Source organism: Barbatula barbatula (assembly GCF_947034865.1).
Source record: "Barbatula barbatula genome assembly, chromosome: 12".
NCBI classification, from domain to species: domain Eukaryota; kingdom Metazoa; phylum Chordata; class Actinopteri; order Cypriniformes; family Nemacheilidae; genus Barbatula; species Barbatula barbatula.
This window is the reverse complement of record NC_136775.1, coordinates 3,428,787-3,450,313: the sequence shown is the minus strand read 5'-3', so window position 1 is coordinate 3,450,313 and position 21,527 is coordinate 3,428,787. Positions and strand designations below refer to the sequence as shown.

The 21,527-nt window shown below is 39.4% G+C and overlaps 2 protein-coding genes across 6 annotated transcripts; both read right to left on the bottom strand.

The window, feature by feature from the left end:
* Positions 1–259: 259 nt before the first annotated feature.
* On the bottom strand, positions 260–3,036 carry LOC306901157 (synapse differentiation-inducing gene protein 1-like). Its single transcript, XM_079468724.1, has 2 exons — positions 2,609–3,036; positions 260–1,096 (listed from the first exon to the last, which is right to left on the bottom strand). The coding sequence occupies exons 1-2, from the start codon at positions 2,933–2,935 to the stop codon at positions 941–943; spliced, it is 483 nt and encodes a 160-aa protein (XP_079324850.1). The 5' UTR covers positions 2,936–3,036; the 3' UTR covers positions 260–940.
* A 1,148-nt stretch (positions 3,037–4,184) lies between these two features.
* Positions 4,185–21,188, bottom strand: LOC306901756 (trafficking regulator of GLUT4 1-like). 5 transcript variants are annotated; one of them, XM_079469808.1, is made up of 5 exons: positions 21,066–21,188; positions 14,371–14,425; positions 13,741–14,203; positions 10,060–11,772; positions 7,111–8,958 (listed from the first exon to the last, which is right to left on the bottom strand). In XM_079469808.1, exons 3-4 carry the CDS (start codon positions 14,071–14,073, stop codon positions 11,620–11,622), a joined length of 486 nt encoding a protein of 161 aa, XP_079325934.1. In that variant the 5' UTR covers positions 14,074–14,203; positions 14,371–14,425; positions 21,066–21,188; the 3' UTR covers positions 7,111–8,958; positions 10,060–11,619. The 5 variants fall into 5 exon arrangements, with proteins under 5 accessions (XP_079325933.1, XP_079325934.1, XP_079325931.1 ...); XM_079469807.1 differs by lacking the exons at positions 13,741–14,203; positions 14,371–14,425; positions 21,066–21,188 and adding exons at positions 4,185–5,138; positions 5,378–5,490 and having other exon boundaries at positions 8,763–8,958; positions 10,060–10,547; XM_079469805.1 differs by lacking the exons at positions 13,741–14,203; positions 14,371–14,425; positions 21,066–21,188 and having other exon boundaries at positions 7,111–7,457; positions 7,775–8,958; positions 10,060–10,572.
* Positions 21,189–21,527: the final 339 nt, after the last annotated feature.

Below are 21,527 nucleotides of genomic sequence, written 5' to 3'. Positions count from 1 at the left end.
AATGTTTAAACCTTTTTTAATCACAGTACGAAGCAGTCACATGGGTCTGTGTGGTATGAAGCTTTGGACGTCATTGGTCATGCGATTTTGATAGAATTAACATCAATTCATTTATTTAACACAAGCATTAGCTTTGGTGTCACAGCTAGTTGCAATTCTAATAAATATATTTCTCAGTGTTCATCGTAAAACAAAGAAATATATGGGCATTTCCAACGATATGGACGCGACATAAAAATGCTAAGAGAAAGAGCTTGTTACGAATATAATTTTACTGAATCCTTGTTTATAGAGTTTAAACATAAAAAAATGTCAGTCTATGAATACATTTTCGACTAAAAAAGGCAAATAATCATGCGTTATGGATGTGACGAAAAAAGGATGTGGTTTGGGAGACGACAAACCTTTCAGGATTTCTGTGAATCAAAATGCACTATCCACAAGCAATAGCACATAATGAATGGAGAAGGGATGCCTCTTTATAGAACATGAAGAAGTGACTTTATTTTCACGTGTCCATTTATGAGGAATATGTAACGGATGTGACAATCCTGAAAATAACACTTGCCTGACTATGAAAAATCATAAACAAAAATATAACAAATGCTTTACAAATTTGAAGAGAGATCTGTTGGGTCTTTTAACCACCAAATGTTAATATCTGTACTGTTACCACAGTAAAAGGTGTACATTTTTTCATGGTAAGGTTAATATTTTCACAGAATTGCCCTTATACAGATTTGGAACAATTCAAAGGTGAGTAAATACATTTTTATTTTCTATTTTTATTATGTCAAATGGTCAATCAAGTTTTTACATATCATCCCACAAATTCATTCATACTTCTGTCAACACTGAACATTGAACTATTACACTGAGTACTTTAAATACTGTAATATATTAACACCTGGAAATCCCTCACTATCTCTCTCTGTGGAAATCAATTCCTTTTAACCAAAAATGACGTGACAATGATGATGATGTACACCACGATGAAGGCCAGGCCAATGCCGAGAGCTGCGTGGTTCAAGTTGCGCGCTGTTTTGGAGTTTTTCTCTGCTATTTGTTGTTGTCCAGATCTGTTAGCATTTTGAGTCTGCGAAAAGTGAATGTGAAATAAAATGTTAATCACTGATGTATTTCAGCACATGTCTGTGATACATAACTGATAAATAAATCAGATTCTTAACCTCAAAGCATGAGGCTAACAAACCCTGATAGCCCACATACATCTGGGAGATTGTTTGCTCATCTGCAATACGTCTGTCAGATGTCATATAGTTTTCCAGATCTCCAGATCTTGAGCAGACATACCTGGGCTATTTGTGAAAAGGGGACGAAGTTTGTGGAAATAACTTCCCCTCCCTAACCCCACCCCTTATCCCTGCGTCACTGTTGCAAAATTGTAATGGATGACTAATGTCATAACTCGACATTAGAATGACATCATTCAAAAGATTTAGCAACGTCATAACTAGTAACTAGTTATAACTAGTTCCCACCGTGAGAATGTTGCAACAGCTTCTAATTGATGCTGGCGTGACTTCTGATGGAGACAGTGTTGCATTTCACCACTCCCTAACATAAACCTTTTGTTGTCGTATAAAGAAGTGTTACATTATGCTTCACAATAAAACAAGAGAAATGTTTGTTTTAATAACCTGGGTAAAGAAATATCTTCATGAATCACTTTCCTTTCTTGGAAACTCACATTTAGAAAAGAACAATAAACAGACGAATATACTCTTTGTTGAACCGCACCTCTTCCTCTTCAACAGTAAATAATTATTAATTTCTGAAAAGGAACCGTCTGTTTTGAATGTCATTTACATGGAGTGCTCTGTGCTTGCTGCTCTTGGGAAATTAATCTAACAAATAAATATAAACTTCTTGTGCTGACTATTGTAAAATTTGTCAAAAAAAGAAAAGCTTAAAAAAGTAAGCCATTAGATAACTACATTAAATCTATTCAATTTAAGCAGAATTTTAATTAAAAAGTTAATTAAATGTAAACAAAAGATTAGTCATTACATGAATTTGATGCAAAATTGTTATGTAAACTGATATTTTGAAGTTGAATTACACTGTAAAACATTTCTGTAGAAATGACAGTATTACTGGCAGCAGTTTGCCAGGAACTTACTGTAGATTTACGTTTATGTAATTTACTGGCAACAGTAAGATAAATTATCATTAAAAATTAACAAGTCTTTATCCTTACAGAAAACAAAACAAAATTAGAAACAAAACAGAAAAAAGGTTGCAGAATGCTTTGCATGAGGTTGTTATTTTATATAGTTTTTTCTGTAAATAAAAAGACTTGTTTATGTTTAATATTCGTTTATCTTTGAACAAACTGTTGCCAAAAATTTTATAAATATAAATCTACAGTAATTTACTGGCAACTAGCTACATAACTACAGCAAAAGCGCTTACAGTGTAACTAAAAAGGTAATTTAATTTGTGTCTAATCTCTGTTTCCTAATTCCACTGACATGCCTGAACATGACATGTATTGAAAAGTTTTCATCTGTTGAAGATCATTTAAAGACTTTTCTTATTTCTATGACTGAATACATGAAAAAAAGTGTAAATTACGAATACTTACAAAGATGGAGTAAATCAGGGCGGCAATACCCAGAGGAAGACAGCAGCACAGCATGGTAAAGATGGAGTAACCCAAGTAATCCGGCAGTGGCTTGGCCAGTGGAACCGGTGCCACGAAAACCATCGGCTGTACAGTGATCTGTTGCTGTCCAGGATAAGGCCCTTGTTCGTACTGTGCCGGAGGAATTGGTTGGCCTGCATAGCCAGAGGGGTTGGGATAGATCCCTGGTGGAGGATATCCAGCATTAAGGGGTCCTGACAGATCCTGGTACGGTGGTGGAGAACGCTGCTCTATCCCTGACTTCTCCGGTGACTTACTGGGATCCATATTCCTGTTTCTTGCTTGTGTTTTGTTAAAATGACTCTTTTGCCCTCTGGTTCAAGCTTTTTCTGTCTTGGACCTTTGCCACATTTGCTGAAATGTATACTGGTTACAAGCAAATGGGAGTAGAGCTATGACTTGTGGAGGTGGAGTTATAAATTAGCAACTCTTTCCAGTAAGATTATACTGAAAGCACCATTACAGCTATTAAGACAAAACAGAGGCAGTGAAACCAATGTTGATCTTTCACTGAGATAGGAAAATGTAGGTGGTCTTTCTATATACGTACATTTAATCATTTGGCAGACACTTTTATCCAAAGCTACTTAGAGAGAGTTCAGGGAGCAATAAAACCTACTTTTAAACCACAGCAGTTTTACAGTGTGTGCCTGACATTAACATTTTATAATTCATTATCCTTGTGATATGCAACATAAATATATTGTTTTAGCTATTTCTCTCTCTGACTTCAAACCTATTTCTCATGTGCTAAATCCAGTAATTCTAGTTTTAGGATTTCATGCCTGTCTGCTTTGATAGTTTACAGCTTAAATTGTTGACGCTGTCAATATGTCAGCAAGCACATTACTCCACAGCTGTTGAAAAAAAGACCCCGAGACCACATTTAAATCAACCAGGCAGGTCAGGAGAACGGAACACTAAGGACGCTAACGGAGAAACAAGGGCGATGAGCTAAAGGATGCGACACAGGAGAGAGAGCATGGCATGACCTTCCTCCATATAAAACACACGGGTCTGACATGATTACACAAGGAGAGGCAGGATCATGACAGAACGACAATGAGAGTTGCATGTTCGCTAACAAAACCTGTACTCATATTTCACATAAAAAAAGACAAGAGTTTGGTTGTCTTTGACTTGTTTTTATCAAATGTGTTAATGGAGCTTATCGAGACCACATTTCAAATCAACCGATCTGACTTCAGAAATAAGTTTACATTTATTTGAAGTTTAATCTTACAACCAGGATTAGGTGCGACACGATGTACCTCCGAGAGTAGTGTGGTTGAGGATGATTGCCATTCTTGAGTTTTTCTACTGAACTCTATTCCTTATGGAGGACAAAAAATGAAATAAATGAATTAAATACATGCAGAAATGCCGAAATAAATAATTAAATACATGCATGAATGTAGAAATAAATAATTAAATACATGCAGAAATGCCGAAATTAATAATTAAATACATGCATGAATGTAGAAATAAATAAATGAATAAAGAAACACTTTTCATACATGAAATCTATTAATTTATTCATTCAGCATTTATTTGTTGATTTATTTCTGCACTTAAACATGCGTTTATTTATTTATTTATATTCTTTTTTCAATTTCCAAAATTCCTTGCTTGTGACCTTTGAAGCTGAAGCTGACAGTGATAGCATTCTGTCACGCTGTTGGAATTCTTTTGAAAAACTTGACACTGGGACTGTACCCTTCAAAAAATTATGTAATATGTTTAGGCACATCTATGCATTCATAAGTCCCTTTGAGGTACAAATATGCACTCTTTATGTGAAAAATCTACACTGACAGCTTTTGTAAATTTTTTCAGGAACAGTACACCACATATTACTCACTTCATTGTGAAAGAGAACTCTGCAGTTACATGTGATCTCTATACATCACGTATAAACATTTGTCTGTCAACACTTGACCCGTACCTGATGTTTTATTTAGAAATTTTCATTAAAGAACACAACATGTGGAGTATTTAAGGATAAATGATCTAGGAAGGTACAACCATACACAGTAAAATAAGCCAGCTATAGTGGTATTGCTCGTGAGAATTTGACTGAAGAAAAACATCCTGTATTCAATTTGGTCATGTAGAAGTTTAAATCAATATCAAATTAAAACAACAAATGACACACAAAGAAGGTGTGATTTAACCACACATTTATCCTGAAGCATACACTGTGTTTAAAACAATAAATATTTGAAGTATTTTGAGATGAAGTAAAAAAAGCAAGACATTATCTTGTCAATTTTTGTAAACATTCAATGCATGGCACCGCTCATTTATTCATCTCATCTCATCTCATGGCGACCAAGGCATCCACGCATATAAAGACGCATACCACAGTCAAGATGAGGCCAAAGACAAGAGCAGCGATGTTGAGGTTGCATGCCGTTCTTGAGTATTTCTCTGCTATTTCATGTTGTCTGGACTCCCTAGCATTTTGAGCCTGTGGAAAGCAAGTGTAACAAAATAAATATAACGTCAAATGTGCACCCAGGCAAAAGTTGTAAAAAGTTGAGTGCTAAAGTGTATTTTCACTGGTAGTACTAAAACTACGGCATTCAAAACGTACTGAAATTAAGATTGGTTGTTTACGAACTCAAACAAAGCTTGCGGAAATATTATCTATGTTAGAATGAATGCTTGATGTTATTGATAAATGATACAAGATATTATGTTTCCTACCTTCTATGGATGTTTACAACACGCCCTTTACTAGACTGCTGCTTAGTAGTGCTCACTTGACTTCTGGGAAACGTGTCATGAATAGGGGAGAGAGAACCCAGACCCAGGCAGATCTTGAAACCAAAAAGAGCTTTATTAAAGGGAAAACACAAAACAAAACCCACAATGGGGCAAAACACGAAATCATAATATCAGAGCAAACAAAAACACTTCCCACGAGGGGGAATAATCTGGAGGATAAACAAGGGAACTTAAAAACAACAATAATACAAGAACACTAACCAAGGACAATAATACAGGGCAGGTGACGGGCAGGTGGAAAACTAAAGGGAAGATACAAGGGGCAGGTAAGGAGAACGAAACACTAAGGACGCTAACGTAGAAACAAGGGCGGGGAGCTAAAGGATGCGACACCGGAGAGAGAGCATGGCATGACAAGAAAAACAAAGCCACGACCTTCCTCCATATTAAACACACGGGTCTGACATGATTACACAAGGAGAGGCAGGATCATGACAGAACGACAATGAGAGTTGCATGTTCTCTAACAAAACCTGCACTTATATTTCACATAAAAAAAAGGGAAGAGTTTGGTTGTCTTTGACTTGTTTTTATCACATAGGGAAGGAAACATCTTCCTGAATAAAGGTCTTCGCACATACAGTCTTTGTATGCGTTTTTTCGTATAGGCCGCTCATTTGTACGGTGTCTCGGAATTGTCAAAACACCTCTCAAAATGCTTGCAACGAATGCGAAAAACACAGAAAATTTAACCCAGTCTGAATTTATTTTATGACGGACGCAAATTTGGTCTCAATGTTTAATGGTCTTAACTTTCCTTTCTGACACCGATTATATCCACCACATGCACTTTCAGGGAGTCTTCACGTATATGCACGAAAAATCTGAGTTAGACATAGTTGTATTTTTCAAATATTAAAAATGTAGAATTTACAATGATGTTGAATACAGGTTATGAATTAAAATGTGTTAATGGAGCTTAAACTAACAATTAGAAAAAACCTTTATTAATTTTATTTTTTTATTTTTATTTTATTTATTTAAAACATTTTTTCATTGTTTTATCGGAACTATGACTAACTAATACAAACAATGCTTTTTTTAGGCCACACCTTTGTTAACAGTAAACAATTAGATTTGCCCCGGAACCAAAACCGGTTTGTACTCAACGATTTGAATTAATTGCTTCCTCTTCTGTATGTACTTCTGAAGAAATTAATCCAACAAGTGGAAATTAAATAACTTAATTATAAATTATACAGATAATATCTCTCCTTATAATTTTAACATCTCACGTGTATTCTGTGTCTTTTGGTTCAGGTTTTTTCTATTAGGCCCGTTTGAGAGGACATGGCAGGAGAGATGCAATTTTGAAGGGAGGGGTAACAGTTCAGCATTGATAGCCAGTATAACATATTATTACTGGAAGTACCATTACAGGTATTGACAGAAAAAGAGAGAGTGATACCCATGTTAATCTTTCCCCACGTGGTCTTTCTCAATCTATTCAAATTATAATGTTGAGTTGTCAGCAAAGGGCGGACAGGCAGGTAACCTTAAAACAGGAAGGACTAGAGTTCATGCATGAGAAGTTAACTGCAAAAATCATTCTTGAGTATCTCGGTGACCTCTACACTGCGCTTGCAATACTCATGTTCGATAATCTTTAAATGTGCTATAGTGTAATATTAAGCAGAATCTATTGACAGAAATGCAATATAATATACATAACTCTTCAGATGTCTTACATAATGAAGCGTTATGTTTTTATTACCTACAAAGTTAAGCTTCAGCAAAATCACATCAAGACTTTAGTTGCGCAAAGCACTTAACATTTAAAAGCATTCAAAGGCAGAATATCAAATGTGTTGACAAAATTGTATATAAAGCCATGATTTATATTATATATTAAACCCTTATTTCTGCCTTTCCTTGCATCTTAGCTCCCCCCTTCAGAAGGGCGTAATAATGACATCATGACAACAATGATGATGATGATGATGATGATGATGATGATGAATACCACATTAAAGGGATAGTTCACCCAAAAATGAAAATTCTGTCATGAATCATGTCATCCTCAAGTTGTTCTGTTAAACACAAAGAAGGATATTTAGAAGAATGTTGGCAACTGAGATTTCTGGGGCACCATTGACTAACATTAAAAGGGTGTCCCAGAACTGTTTGTTTTCCTAAATTCTTCAAAATATCTTCTTTTGAAATTGAACACAGCAACACAATTATAAAATAATCATTTCGTAGCCATTGATGTCCCAGAAAACTCAGTAGCCATTGATGTCACAGAAGTCTCAGTTGCGAGGAAATGTTTACAAGTTTGGAACAACTTGAGAGTGAGTAATTCATGACAGAATTTACATTTTTGTGCTTATTCGTAAAATAAATCTCTGGCAACAGAACATGTTTGACCTATATTAGTCATTTTAGATTAAATGCTTCCTTATCTGTAAGTTTCACTGAAGATATGAATCTACCAAGCGAATATTGTTTAAAAACGTGTACTCATATTTTTGTATAGGAATTCTTAGCAGTAGTATTTAACTTTTTAATCAATTTCATCCATTTACATATTTGAAACTGAAACCATGATAAAAGGTTTCATGTTTTCTGATGTTGTAAATGAGAATAGCAACAAGATCATTTACACTTCAGTACATCGTGTGAATAATCTGCCGCCAGCGAGTGTGTCTCTCACACCTACATGATCGAACACAAGATAAATAGAGCTCAAGACAGAAAAGGAGATCCAGTTGAGGGTGCTGGGAATGGACAAATACAGTCTACATAAGGCACCAGAAGCTTTTATCTCACATAGAGATTTATGGATATTTGTATATGTCACATATTGTGCCTTTAACATAAAATAAATGCTGTTAAATGTAAAACTCTGTATACTCTACAATATTTATACAATGCTTCCGACAAACTTACAAGCAGACGGAAAAAACACTTGAAATTTAGCATGAAATGACACAGAATTGTCAATGAAATGGTCTAGGTTAGTTTAACAGATCATTAAATATACCATGAGGTTACATCTTACTAGAATGTACTAAGATCTGTAAAAGCATGTCACTTTATTTCATTAAAACAACAAATGCCTCACTTCATTTTCAATAAAGCGTGCATTCTGTTAAAACACAATAAACATTTGAAGCATTTGTTTTTATTAAGTAAATAATAAAATGCTCAACGTAACATATTGATTCATTGCTCGGTGGCCCCTTATACGGCACCGCCCATTAAGCCTTAAAATCTGCAACAAAATATGAGCAACATTAAGCATTTTACATTTATCAGCAGAATATAAAATGTGTTTGCAAAACTATATTTAAAACATTATTACGTGGTCTAATAAAACCCTCACTATCTCCCTATGGAGATGTCTTGGGACTGAAGTGGACGGTCATGGCAATGATGTAGATGATGTACAACACAAAAATGGCGAGGCCGACACCGAGAGCGGTATGGTTTAGGATGCGTGCCATCCTTGAGTTTTTCTCAGCTATTTCTTGATGTCCGGACACGTTTGCATTTCGAGTCTGTGAAAGCAAGTAAACAAAATGTCAACCGCTGTGGTTTTTAAGCACTTTCATATCACATGAAACCTTTCAAATGCTGATTAAAACTGATTTCATTCAAACTAAAATCGAGTTTGGTTGCTCATGAATCCAAACGAAGCTTGTGAATTTCTTTGTTTAAATGAACTGCTAAGGGTTGTTGCTAAATGATAAACAAACTATAACAATACACGGCTTTGACTGAACAGCTGCTGACGTCACTTTTGATGGAGGTTCTGGGAAACTGTGGGTGTTGTATTACAGCACTTCCTACCACAGACCGTTGGACAATTATGGCATTCCTTTCTGATTTTGTAACCACGATATGAAGTGTTTGTTTGCAAAAACGATTTTTTTATATTAATTCATGTTAATATTAATCAAACAGCAGTTGGGTTGTTTTGATTAAGTAATAATATACAAAATAATATACAGCTAACTAATGCAATAAAACCATGATGACTTATTAAAAATAAGATTTTATGACATTTTCGTTTGATTGTTAATACTTGGAATGCACAACAAAAAAACATTTTTTTATTTCTTTTTATCTGGAATTATCAGTTTTTGCAATTTTTTAAGTCATAATAATAGGATGTAAGGCAATGCACTACAAATTTTTAAGCTAATAAAAATAAACAATAACCAGAACTTAATATATCCATATTGTTTGTGCATGTTTTGTTCTTCTTAAAAACTGGAACTATTACTGTACAGATATGCAAATGAATTTATTTTACCATCTGAGCATGTTTTATAATGCACTGTAGCACTCACTAGTAACTGCTTTACCTATTGATCAGCCTTAGATGCTGAAATGGCGTTAAGAATGAAACAATAAATACATTTACAGACTGATCTGACATTTTCTCCCTGTGCCTCATTTACATCTGATCTCTGGTCCATAACACTGATGCTCATTGTCCTGTGAAAGTCTGCGTACATTTCCATAATCCCTCGTACACCACACCCATGCAATCCCATATCAACAACCGTCGACTTAAACGTATGATTTCAAAAAGGTTACAAACGTAACATTTTCTCATTGCTAAGACTAAATAAAAACAATTTACTAATACTTACAAAGATGGAGTAAATCAGAGCAGCAACTCCTATAGGTAAACAACAGCATAGCAGGGTAAAGATAGAGTAACCCAGGTAATCCGGCAGTGGCTTGGCCAGCGGTGTCGGGGTCACGTAAACCGTCGGCTGTATAGTGATCGGTGGCTGTCCCGGATAAGGTGACTGTCCGTACTGGACCTGAGGAATCGGTTGGCCACCTGGAGCTCCGTATTGAGGGGCCGGATAGCCAGAAGGGTTGGGATAGCTCCCCGGGGGAGGATATCCAGCGTTAGGGTATCCTTGTTGGTACGGTGGCGGAGCAGGCTGTGTAATGCCTGACTTCTCTGACGTATTCCAGTTGGCTGGAGGCTCATGTGGAAACTTACTCGGATCCATTTTTCTGCTGGCCTCTGTTTCTAGCTTGTGATCGGAAAACAATGGCTCTTCTCTTGCTCTCTAGTCCAGGCTTTTTCTGTCACGGACCCTCTCCACATATGGTGATGTCTATTTAGGTGGTAGTCAAATGGGAGGGGCGCTACAGCTAGCAGGAGAGGAGTCCAATTGCAGCATTTCCATCCAGTAACATAGTACATTATACTGTAAGCATCATTAGGGGAAATAAAAAACACTATGGAAATATATTGATCTAACTGAATGTACAGTATGTGATCTTTTAAATCACTAGAACTTTATAACAGGAAGATGGTGTACAGTTATGGTGTACACATTTTTGCCATTGTCAGAATAAAAGTCTGTCAGCAAATATTCTGCTCCACCGAGCATGGCTCTCACATCTACATGGTCACAGATGGACTGTTTATACCAACAACAAATGAACTCTTTCACAACCTGTGAAATTCATCTCATATAGAAAAGCTGTGGCTGAAATTGTACAGTGCATCCGTGCCAAAAATAAAACAATCAGCATTCCAAGTCAATGAGTCAGTATCTCATTGACCTGCAGAACTGCACTTGTGTAACGGAGGCCAGCTATAGAAGAGCTGTGCAGTGTGTAAACATCACTCCCCGACCGACATAGACGCGCTAGCGCCCGTCTCCCATCCGGACCGACGTCAGTTTGAGGCCCGTGCAGAGCGGGCAAGTAGAACCTGTTACACTTGCTAAGAAAGAGAGAGTGATCAAGCAGTCTAAATATATCTCATAGGAATTCTAACCATGTGTAAGGTATGAATTGTGAAACATACAAAAAATTCTAACAATTAGAAAAAAACAGAAGCCCTGGCCATACACCTAACCATAACTGAAGTTAAGCAGATTATCCTAAAGTGCAACGAGAAAGTAAAACACTTTTCAAAGTTTTCAAGTTTTATTCAAAACACGAACTAAAACGATATCTTGAAACTCACAGCTTTTATTGATTTAAAGCACAATAATCCGTCTAAAAAGTGAATAATAATGCCAGTCAGTCAGGCTCCGAGAAAATAAATTAAACATGCGAATATAACATCATTCGAACACATTTTAGAGCATAACACCAATCCTTAAATCACATTACATGCCTTTGTGTACAATGGCAATCGTATTGCTGTCCAATCATGATTACACAATTACAGAAATGTATTAGTGAGCTTTTATATTGAAAACAATGACGCAGATGATATACACGACAAGGACGGCAAGGCCGAGTCCAAAAGCGATACTGTTGAGCGTGCGAGTCGTTCTGGAGCAGCTTTCTGCTACTTCTCTTTGTCCAGACATTATAGCTTGCCGAGTCTGGAAATACGAAAGGGAAATAACATTTTGTTAACCACTTTTGTTTTTCAGGTGTTTTGAAACATGCATGTTTTTAAAACGTTGACATTTGTGGCAGTACGTAGGTGTATGTAACCGTATTTCACAGAAATAAAATGCTAAAAAAGATTCAGAGGCTCATGGATAGTTCGCTGGCACATAAACATTTGTCATTATTTATTCACCCTTGTTCAAAACCTGTGTTCTTCTGTGGATCACGAAAGAGGATCTTTTGAGAAATGTCTCAATGGTTTTGTGTCCATGCATTGGAACTAAATGGGGGCTGAGGTTTGTTTTACTTACCAACGTCCTTCAAAATATATTTTGTATTCTCAAGAATAAAGGGGTGAAATGTGGGGTGAAATATCTCTTTAAGATGACTAACGTTCAAAGCATTTCTGGACTCGGAAATTACAATAAACATTCCAGGGCTGTTACCTAATAAGGACTTTGTGTTTTTCTGGCCATACGCCACATGACAAGGTCATACATTTATGTGATAAGTTTACACAATGTTTAATTTCAACTTCCTCCTGGTTTCATTCTCTTCTGAACCTTCAAATCATTTTTTGAAATTTATAAACAAATTATATTCATGTTCATTAGGCTTAGTTGCCAAGGCAACGTATAACCAATGTCATATGTTAAATTCCCAGGAAGACATACAGACTGACAAATGGACAAATGTTAATATACATTTTTCATCTGCAGAGCTGCAAGGAAGGATTCTTTCTCAATAACAGAACGTCCCAAAATGTACAGAAACAGAAGTTGTTTATTCGAATAGGAATTAAATTGACTTTACATTGTTCCTCAGACTCAAAACAATATTATTTGTTGAATTAACTTAATTTTATTATGACACCCATTTCCACACAATTGAATTGGTTTATCTGAACATAAACTGTGTGAATTTTACATCTGAAATTCATCAACATTTTATTTTATTATATTTTATTTTATTCAGATGAATGTAATTCATTTTCGCTGAACCAATTAAATGCGAATGGCAGTTTTTAAATCTACATCTTTATTTATACCACATGTAATGTATGGTGCTAGCGGGGAGCACCAGAGGGTTGCTCGATGAGTAAAGATGGATACATGCTATGGTATGAATTTGCTCATCCTCAACCTAAAATCTTTGCTCTTTGCCAGGATAACCCCCCAAAAACTGAAAAGATTCTGAATTTTAACATTTTAAGTCTCCTTATCTTCCCCAAACCACAAATGCAATAGCACTTTATTTTAAATCTAAATCCAGTTATAAGAGCAAAGCATGCTGGGAATCCGCTTTGTTGAAAATAATTCATGTTGTCCCAACACAAATGGACTAAGTTATGTCAAGAGTTGCCTATTCATGTCACTATTACACATTGAAATTGTGCTTGAACAAGACACCAATAAAATGTATAAAACTATATTTGATTTTAACCTTTAAAAATATTTTGTAGAGTGCATTTACAAACCACTTCGGATAAAACACCCACTACAAACTGGATTATGGAAAATTAGTTTTGCATAGTTTTTAAATTGACGATTGCAGATTATTGTAGTCTGCACCAGTTTTTTGGAAATCATAATGTATGATGGGCACAACTTTAATATCAGAGGATATCACATACAAAATGTTTAAACGTTTTAAAAACACAACAAAAGTTTATAAACTAATGTACTTTTTTCCCTTACATCATTTCACATATTTGAAATAAAGAAACAAGCTAAAAATGCTCTTCATTTCCGTTTTTAAGGTAGCAACTCAACAACAAATCTAATGACTTGGCAGACCTCTGTCTACCTTAGTGAGATCATTGGTTTATTTAAACACGATTTTCGTGATCTTCCATAAATAAATGTTAGTCAAAGCTTTCATTTATTGATCTGAATGTATCTAATCTGTATAACAAAATAAAACCATTTTGAAAAGGTTAAAGATTGACATCTACTCACATTGAAGGAGTAAATAAGTGCAGCAATGCCCAGAGGTAAACAGCAGCACAGCATGGTAAAGACGGAGTGAACCAAGTAATCCGGCGGTGGGTTGGTCAATGGGACGGTGGTCACGTAAACCGCCGGTTGGACAGTGATGGTGGGATGTCCTGGATAAGCCCCTTGGTTGTACGGGCCCACGGGAGCTCCATATTGCTGACCCTGATAACCGGAAATGCTGGGGTAGCTGCCTGGAGGAGGGTATCCAGCAATAGGATACTGAAAGTGCTCCTGGTACGGTGGAGGTCCGGGCTGTATCAACTTTGATTTCTCAGACTCGTCCATGTCCGCCATCGAGTTACTTTGAATCTTCTAAATGTCTGTCAAGACTTTGCTTGTTTTCTGTCTCGTGCTCTGCAGGGTGACGTGGTTTTGTGTACTCTAGCAAAGAGGAAGCAACTTTTCTCTGTACTTCGGCCTCTTGCTGTCAGATAAAGAACGGTATGAAGAAAGAGGCAGGAAGAGGAACAAGATTTACTCTTTTTCAACATTTGTGTCTAACATTCGATCATTCTCTGATTGCAGATGCTAACATGTGGATTCAACATTTAACCGGATTTAAGTTAAACTTGCATGTAAACATTTACCTACATAGATGTTTTAGCTCTCATCCAATCGCAAATTTTCACAGCTTAGGGGTCAAAGGCTGGGGGAAAAAGAGCATTTACGTAAATTTAAGACTTTTTCAACTATTTGTGTGTACAACTCCCTTGTATAGATTAATATTTCTATACATTTGACGTCAGACAGAAATGAGTAATGATGAATTTGACTAAGCGCCAGAGAGCAAGAAGAAGCTGCAAAGTGTCTCTCTGTGCTCCCCAACACAAAGTCTGTGAAAATAAGAGCTACAACACAAATGCCAACATCTGTTTCCTCTTTCAGACGTGCCACGTGATTATAAAGAAAAGTGACCACCAGAGTAACAGAGGGTTGTTACAAAAGAGCAAACAGATGTGTTGAAGCAACACAGACCTGGAATTTGGTCTCTCAACAAAAGAATTTGATTTGTTTGAAAATTTCAAGATAATTCACGACCACTGTAGCCTTTCCATTGAAAGGAAGCCCCTACAGGCTTTAAAGGTTTGAAAAAAGAACAAGAATTTATTGCTTTGTCACAACCCCCTCTTTCTTACCAAGAGGCACCATTTGCCCTTCTAAAGATCAACGGGGGGCCGAGATAAGCAGAGATGTTTGTTTTTTACTGTGGGTCAGTACAGTGGAGGTTTAAGGTGGTCTTGATTGGTCAATTCGAATGTATCGTGTTAAGTTTAGTCACATGGTCAAGGAAAGGATAAAAAAGGAAACATAAGATAAGGGAGCTCTGGCTCTTCCGACTATTCTTCTCCTTTCTATACGTTCTCTCTCTTTTCTGTCCAATTTCTCAGGTAATATCACATACATTTGGAAACTGTTGGTTGTTACATTTACAATTTCATGCAATTACCTTGTAACTGTTTTACATGTAACGTCAATTTAAGTCAGTAAATACTTTCATTTACAAATCTGCAGACCTGTTGTGGGTGTAATTTTAATATTTTAAAGCTCCATATTGCAACACAATACAGTCATGTTATAGCAAAGCTCCCACATATATAGCTATAATCACGGCGATTATTTCCGTCGTAGCTATAAGGGGCAGAATGGTGGTAATTGAAAAGAAATGTGCAGTTTTATACCATCTTGCTGTTAAATGTTTCTTTAGTCATTTCAGCATCCCTATAGCCTGAATCATTATGGCGGAACCACCACTATAGTCAAATGACAGTATCCACAAATCTACAAAATGACCATAGTTTAACTTATATTTATATTATATATATATATATATATATATATAACATTTTGGCATTTAAGAGACACATTTCTCCACCAACAATATAAGGAAAACAATAGATGGTTGTTCGGATGCACACACCTGGTTTGAAGTTAACTTCCAGTCAGTGTTTGTTGATCAGTCTGGCTAGTGGGTAATAATAAGAACTATTTATATTTTATTTATTTATATGAATTAACACGAATGTGAAATGAAATATTTGTTTAGTTTTATTAAATAACAGTTTGTGGAATTGGTTTTGTACCTTTGTCACATGACATTTTGGCCAAGTAGCGGTTCTTCTACTGGTAACCCAAATAATACTGGTTAGAAATACTTTTAATTTGCTAGTTAATGCAATTAACATATTTATTTTACTTATCTACAGGGACTCTATTTTTTGAGTATGTGCACCGAAAGTAAAGTTTGGGCCACAAAGGCGTGCATGCGAAGTAAAGTTTTTTATGTTGTTGCTTTGAAAGCGTATATACAGCAATTTTTATAGGAAGGCAATAATAAGTGCTATACAATTAGGTACAGTTAAGAAATTTTAACAAACAGTACCTGTTGGAGGAGATTTTTATGCAAGCAGGAATAACTTGAACTTAGAGGAAGAGATGGCAGTGAAGAAGATAATGGCGATCAATCTGTAAAAACATCTCGGTTGCGTCTGTAACCTCCGTTCCCTGATGGAGGGAACGAGACGTTGTGAGAGACTGACTGACTGGGGTTTGATCTTGAGAACCTACCTTCTCCGAGATAATTAATTATAAAACGCCAATGGGCTTGGCGAATGGCACGCGCACGCCAGTCTCCGCCTCGTGCATACGGGTATAAAGGAAGATGGCGGCGGTCATTCACTTACCCTTTGTACTGAGGAACCTGAGAGGGCACTCCCGTTCACTGCAGTGATTCGGTGCAGCATTGTGGCATGAAGTCACAACGAGACGTTCCCCTTCAGTTGGTCTCTCGACGTTGTGAGAGACTGACTGGGGATCTATCTTAAACGCCACAGTGCTTGCACCGACATCACGACTTCTAGCGAAGCGACCCAGACTAGGCTAGCGAGTCACAAGAGTGCTACCGTGAGACGTAATCTTCCAGTCACATAGTATTGGTCATACTGAGAAGCCTGTACTGACGGCCTCACGGACAGTGGCGTATGCCACTAGTAGCGAGGAGCTGTCCGGAGCCGAACAGGCGAGTAGGGGGACAAATCCAGGTGGTATTACCACCAGCGGAGAGGTCACAGATTCACCAATCGGGAAATCATGAGTGAGGAATACAACACACGGGACGACCCAGAGGGGAGTCACTACGTATGGGGCACTAGTCCTAGTACAGGGGTCTGCCTGAGCAGGGATGACTCTACCTATACCGGACCTGGTTCTAACAGACGGCTCCGCTCAGTCTGTTACCAAGTGCAAATGCTTAGTGATGGATGGAATGCCTATACTTCGCCACCAGAGGGGAAAGTAGGGAGGCTAAAATAGCGCACTAATCTCACCTGGTGAGGGGAGAAGGCGCTTTCGCAGGCGTACGTCCAAACCAGGAGTACGTCCTACACGCCGGGGGCGTTAAGGACATGGGCTGCAACTGGTTCCACGCGGAGATTGTAAAATCTTGCGAAGGTACTGGACGTAGCCCAACCCGCAGCACTACAGATGTCTGCCAGAGAGGCGCCCTGTGCCAGTGCCCACGAGGAGGCCACACTCGGAGTGGAGTGGGCCCTCACTGCAAGCGGGCACAGGCAATCTTGGGACTGGTATGCCACCGTTATGGCATCCACAATCTAGTGCGCCAATCTCTGTTTGGAGACAGCCCTGCCCGGGTGCTGTCCTCCGTAACAGACAAAGAGCTGCTCTGAGCTTCTTAGGCTCCGTGTGCGGTCCAGAGAGAGGTGCAGTGCGTGTACTGGACACAACACATTAGAGGCTGGGTCTTCCTCCCCTGAGGGGAGCGCCTGCAGGTTCACCACCTGGTCCCGGAGGGGAGTGGTGGGAACCTTGGGCACGTAGTCGGGACGGGGTCTCAAGACAACGTGAGAATCGCCGGGCCCGAACTCTAGGCACCCTTGGGACACGGAGAATGCCTGTAGGTCCCCCACCCTCTTGATGGAGGCGAGCGCCGTCAGGAGTGCAGTTTTCATCGACAGGTGAGGAAGACTAGCAACTGCGAGGGGCTCAAACGGGGCCGTACCAAGGCCCCGTAGGACCACGTTAAGGTCCCAAGAGGGTACAGAGCGCGGTCGAGGTGGATTCACCCTTCTCGCGCCCTTGAGGAACCTGGTGACCAAGTCGTGCTGACCGAGAGACTTACCCTCCACGAGATCGTGATGCGCAGCAATGGCAGCAACATACACTCTCAGCGTGGAAGGGGAGAGATTACTCTCAAGTCTCTGCTGTAAAAAGGCCAGCACCGACCCGATTGGGCAACTCCACGGGTTCTCCTCCCGGGGAGAACACCAGGACGAGAAGAGGCGCCACTTATAAGCGTACAATCGCCTTGTGGCAGGGGCTCTAGCCTGCAGAACAGTCTCCCGGACCGCTAGCGACAAGCCCCTTAGGGTCTCCTCGTCCCATCCAGGGGCCAGGCATGGAGATTCCAGAGGCCCGGTTTGGGGTGCCAAACCGTGCCCTTCCCCTGCGACAACAGGTCCTTCATCAGGGGAACTGGCCGGGGGGGGGCCGTCGTCAGATCTACCAGATCCGAGAGCCAGGTCTGGTTGGGCCAGTATGGCGCCACTACCAGAACCTGATGCCCCTCTTCCCTGACCTTGCACAGGACCTGTGCATGGAGGCTCACTGGGGGGAAGGCGTACTTCCGCTTGTCCCGCGGCCAGCTGTGTGCTAGGGCATCCGTGCCGAGGGGACCCTCGGTCAGGGAGTACCAGAGCGGTCAATGGGTGGAGTACGGGCAGGCAAACAGGTCAACCAGTGCTTGGCCGAACCGCTCCCATATGAGCTGGACTGCGCGGGGATGGAGCCGCCACTCTGCGCGGGGAGTGCCCTGACGAGAGAGCGCATCGGCTGTCTGGTTCAGGTAGCCCGGGAGAAACGTGGCCCGCAGGGAATTGGTTACCTGCTGACTCCAGATGAGGAGGCGTCGGGCGAGTTGCGACAACTGCCGTGAGCGTATGCCGCCCTGGTGATTGATGTACGCCACGGCAGTCGTGCTGTCCGACTGGACTAGCACGTGTTTGTCCTGCACGAGGGGCTGGAGCCTCCTCAGTGCCAGATGGACTGCTAGCAACTCTAGGCAGTTGATATGCCACCGCAGTCGGGGACCCGTCCAGTGACCCGATACTGCGTGCCCGTTGCACACCGCACCCCACCCTTGCAGGGAGGCGTCTGTCGTTACCACGACGCGCCTCGAAACCTGTCCGAGCGGAACCCCCGTTTGGAGAAAGGTCAAGTCTGACCAGGGTAAGAGAGTGCGAAAGCACTGAGGCATTACCGTAATCCGCCTGGTGCCGGCGTGCCACGTGAAAGTACGCATCCTTCAGGTCGTACCGAGCCCAGGATGCGCCTCTGCGTCAGCATGCTTGAGCCCCAAGCAAGTGACGCAGGTCTCATGGCCGTCAGACTCCGGGACGAGTCTGCCGCATCCGAGGACACAGCTACGAGAAATGCTCGTAGCCGGAGGGACTTACCTCTTAAGGTCTGTAGCTTTCTGCCGAAACGCCCAGGGGAAGTCCACAAAAGGAGAAGTCTGCTGCTCCGCGTCGTAAATCCAGCAGGTTTTAAAAGTTTCTCGAAGTCGAGTAAAGCGTGTCGCATAACAAACACACCGGTTCCGAAGAACAAAGGATAAGTGAATGACCGCCGCCATCTTCCTTTATACCCCTATGTACGGGGCGGAGACTGGCGTGCGCGTGCCATTCGCCAAGCCCATTGCCGTTTTATAATTAATTATCTCGGAGAAGGTAGGTTCTCAAGATCAAACCCCAGTCAGTCAGTCTCTCACAACGTCGAGAGACCGACTGAAGGGGAAACATGGTTACAGTGTTGTTTACTATAAGTAAACCCTAAAAAAATTGAACGGACAAGACCATCCGACTTCTTTACCAAACACACTTTGCTAAGCAATCAGATATGTGGGTCTGAGATGGACCAGGGTTTGATTTTTTTTTCTTTTCTTTGGAGCATAACCATGAACAGTACAAATGTGAAACTGGGCTCTCACGATATTTGTTTTTCAAGATGAGTGCAAAGAGATTACATCATCTTTCACTAATGACATTAGACTGAAGTGATTACACCACATACCACTTCCAGATTTCCTGTTTACCATCAGTGTGCAAGCAACAGAGCAGCATCCATCTTACATTTGAACATAATCTAAACTGGCATTTTGTGCATTTGCAGCAAACTGAACTGAAAACATTATAATTTAGTTAGAAACACGTCGTCACGCACAACCACTGAATAATGACCAAATCTGTGTGCCAACCACAGTCAGAATGTTTAAATGTTGAAAACGTTCTAACATTATAAAAGGACACACTTCCAGTAATACAGTAAATGTTCATGTTCCGACAGGCACCACACCCCATGCTTTGTGCTTTGTTTAAGAATTTTATAAAGAAGTATGTTATTAGACATCATAGCTCCAAATGCCACAATCAGTCTTGTATTCGAAAGGGCACAGCGATGGATGCCAGGAGAGTGAGATATGTTCCAGACCCTGTGTCTAAAAGACGTGTTTACTTCTGCCAGTATACAGTTTTTCCACATGTCTGAATTGATATGCTATTATACTACATATAAATGGACACGAACATTTATATCCACTATAATATATACCACTATATACACTACACTACACTATATATAATAACACACAAGGCTACAATTACATTAATTTATGGAGTAGTCACTATATTTTCTTATCAATCTTATCAATCACTGAACTATTAACCTGAAGAATTTCGGTAAAAATAGTTTGTTTACACTTTCTCAAAAATACTCACTGGCATTTTAACAGCAAACCTAGAGAAACAGATACAAGAATAAGGTCTGATAGGTGAACTTTTATAACATATATTTTCAATACCACGCTAAACGTGATAATGGTATAGCGGGGATCTCACAAAATGTCTAAAGGAATCATAACAGTGGCAGGAATTTCTCCATTGTATACATAAATAAAGATCTAATTATTTTGGAAGGGTGGGCTTACTTTAGACAGGAACAGTTTTTATCTGCAGTTTAAAAGATGTTTAGGTTTCATTCTTTTGTCAGGTGAAAGCAAGCCAAATTTAGGTGGTCTTTCTATATACGTACATTTACATTTAGTCATTTAGCAGACGCTTTTATCCAAAGCGACTTACAAAGAGTTCAGAGAGCAATAAGCGATATGTCATACAAGAGCAACAGTACAATAGGTGCTAATACAAAGTTACTAGTTCCAACAAAAGCTAGACCACTACCTGTTGAGAGAAGAGAGGGGGTTTGTGATTTACACTGACCTCCTTTCCTGTGGCATCTGTGGATTTCACCAAAAAGGAATAAAGTATTTGAAGGCCATGTCACATGATACATACCAACAAGCAGACAGCTGCTGCGCTGATAATCTACAGAGCTTCAAGAGTGCACATTAAAGCATCAAGGCAGGCTTCCTGCAAAAGGAAGAGTTATTACTTTAATTCACAGAAGATGTGGGTTTTAAGTAGATTTTTGAAGGCTGTGAGAGATGTGGTTGACCGGACAGCGTTAGGAAGAATGTTCCACCATTTAGTCATTTAGCAGATGCTTTTGTCCAAAGCGACTTACAGAGCTCAGGGAGAAATAAAGTGATATGTCATACAGGAGCAAAAATACAATCGATGAGATAACATGCAAACATTTCCTGCTAAATGCAAGGAAATAAATATATACATTTGTAAAAAGTAACAAGCCAACAATATGTCAGTCTATGTGCACAGCTATAA

Coding starts and splice junctions, on each gene's coding strand:
- LOC306901157 (XM_079468724.1), bottom strand. CDS start 2,935: ATGGATCCCAGTAAGTCACCGGAGAAGTCAGGGATAGAGCAGCGTTCT. Junction 1,097..2,608: donor CCCTGATTTACTCCATCTTT/GTAAGTATTCGT, acceptor CACTTTTCGCAG/ACTCAAAATGCTAACAGATC.
- LOC306901756 (XM_079469804.1), bottom strand. CDS start 10,434: ATGGATCCGAGTAAGTTTCCACATGAGCCTCCAGCCAACTGGAATACG. Junction 8,959..10,059: donor CTCTGATTTACTCCATCTTT/GTAAGTATTAGT, acceptor TTGCTTTCACAG/ACTCGAAATGCAAACGTGTC.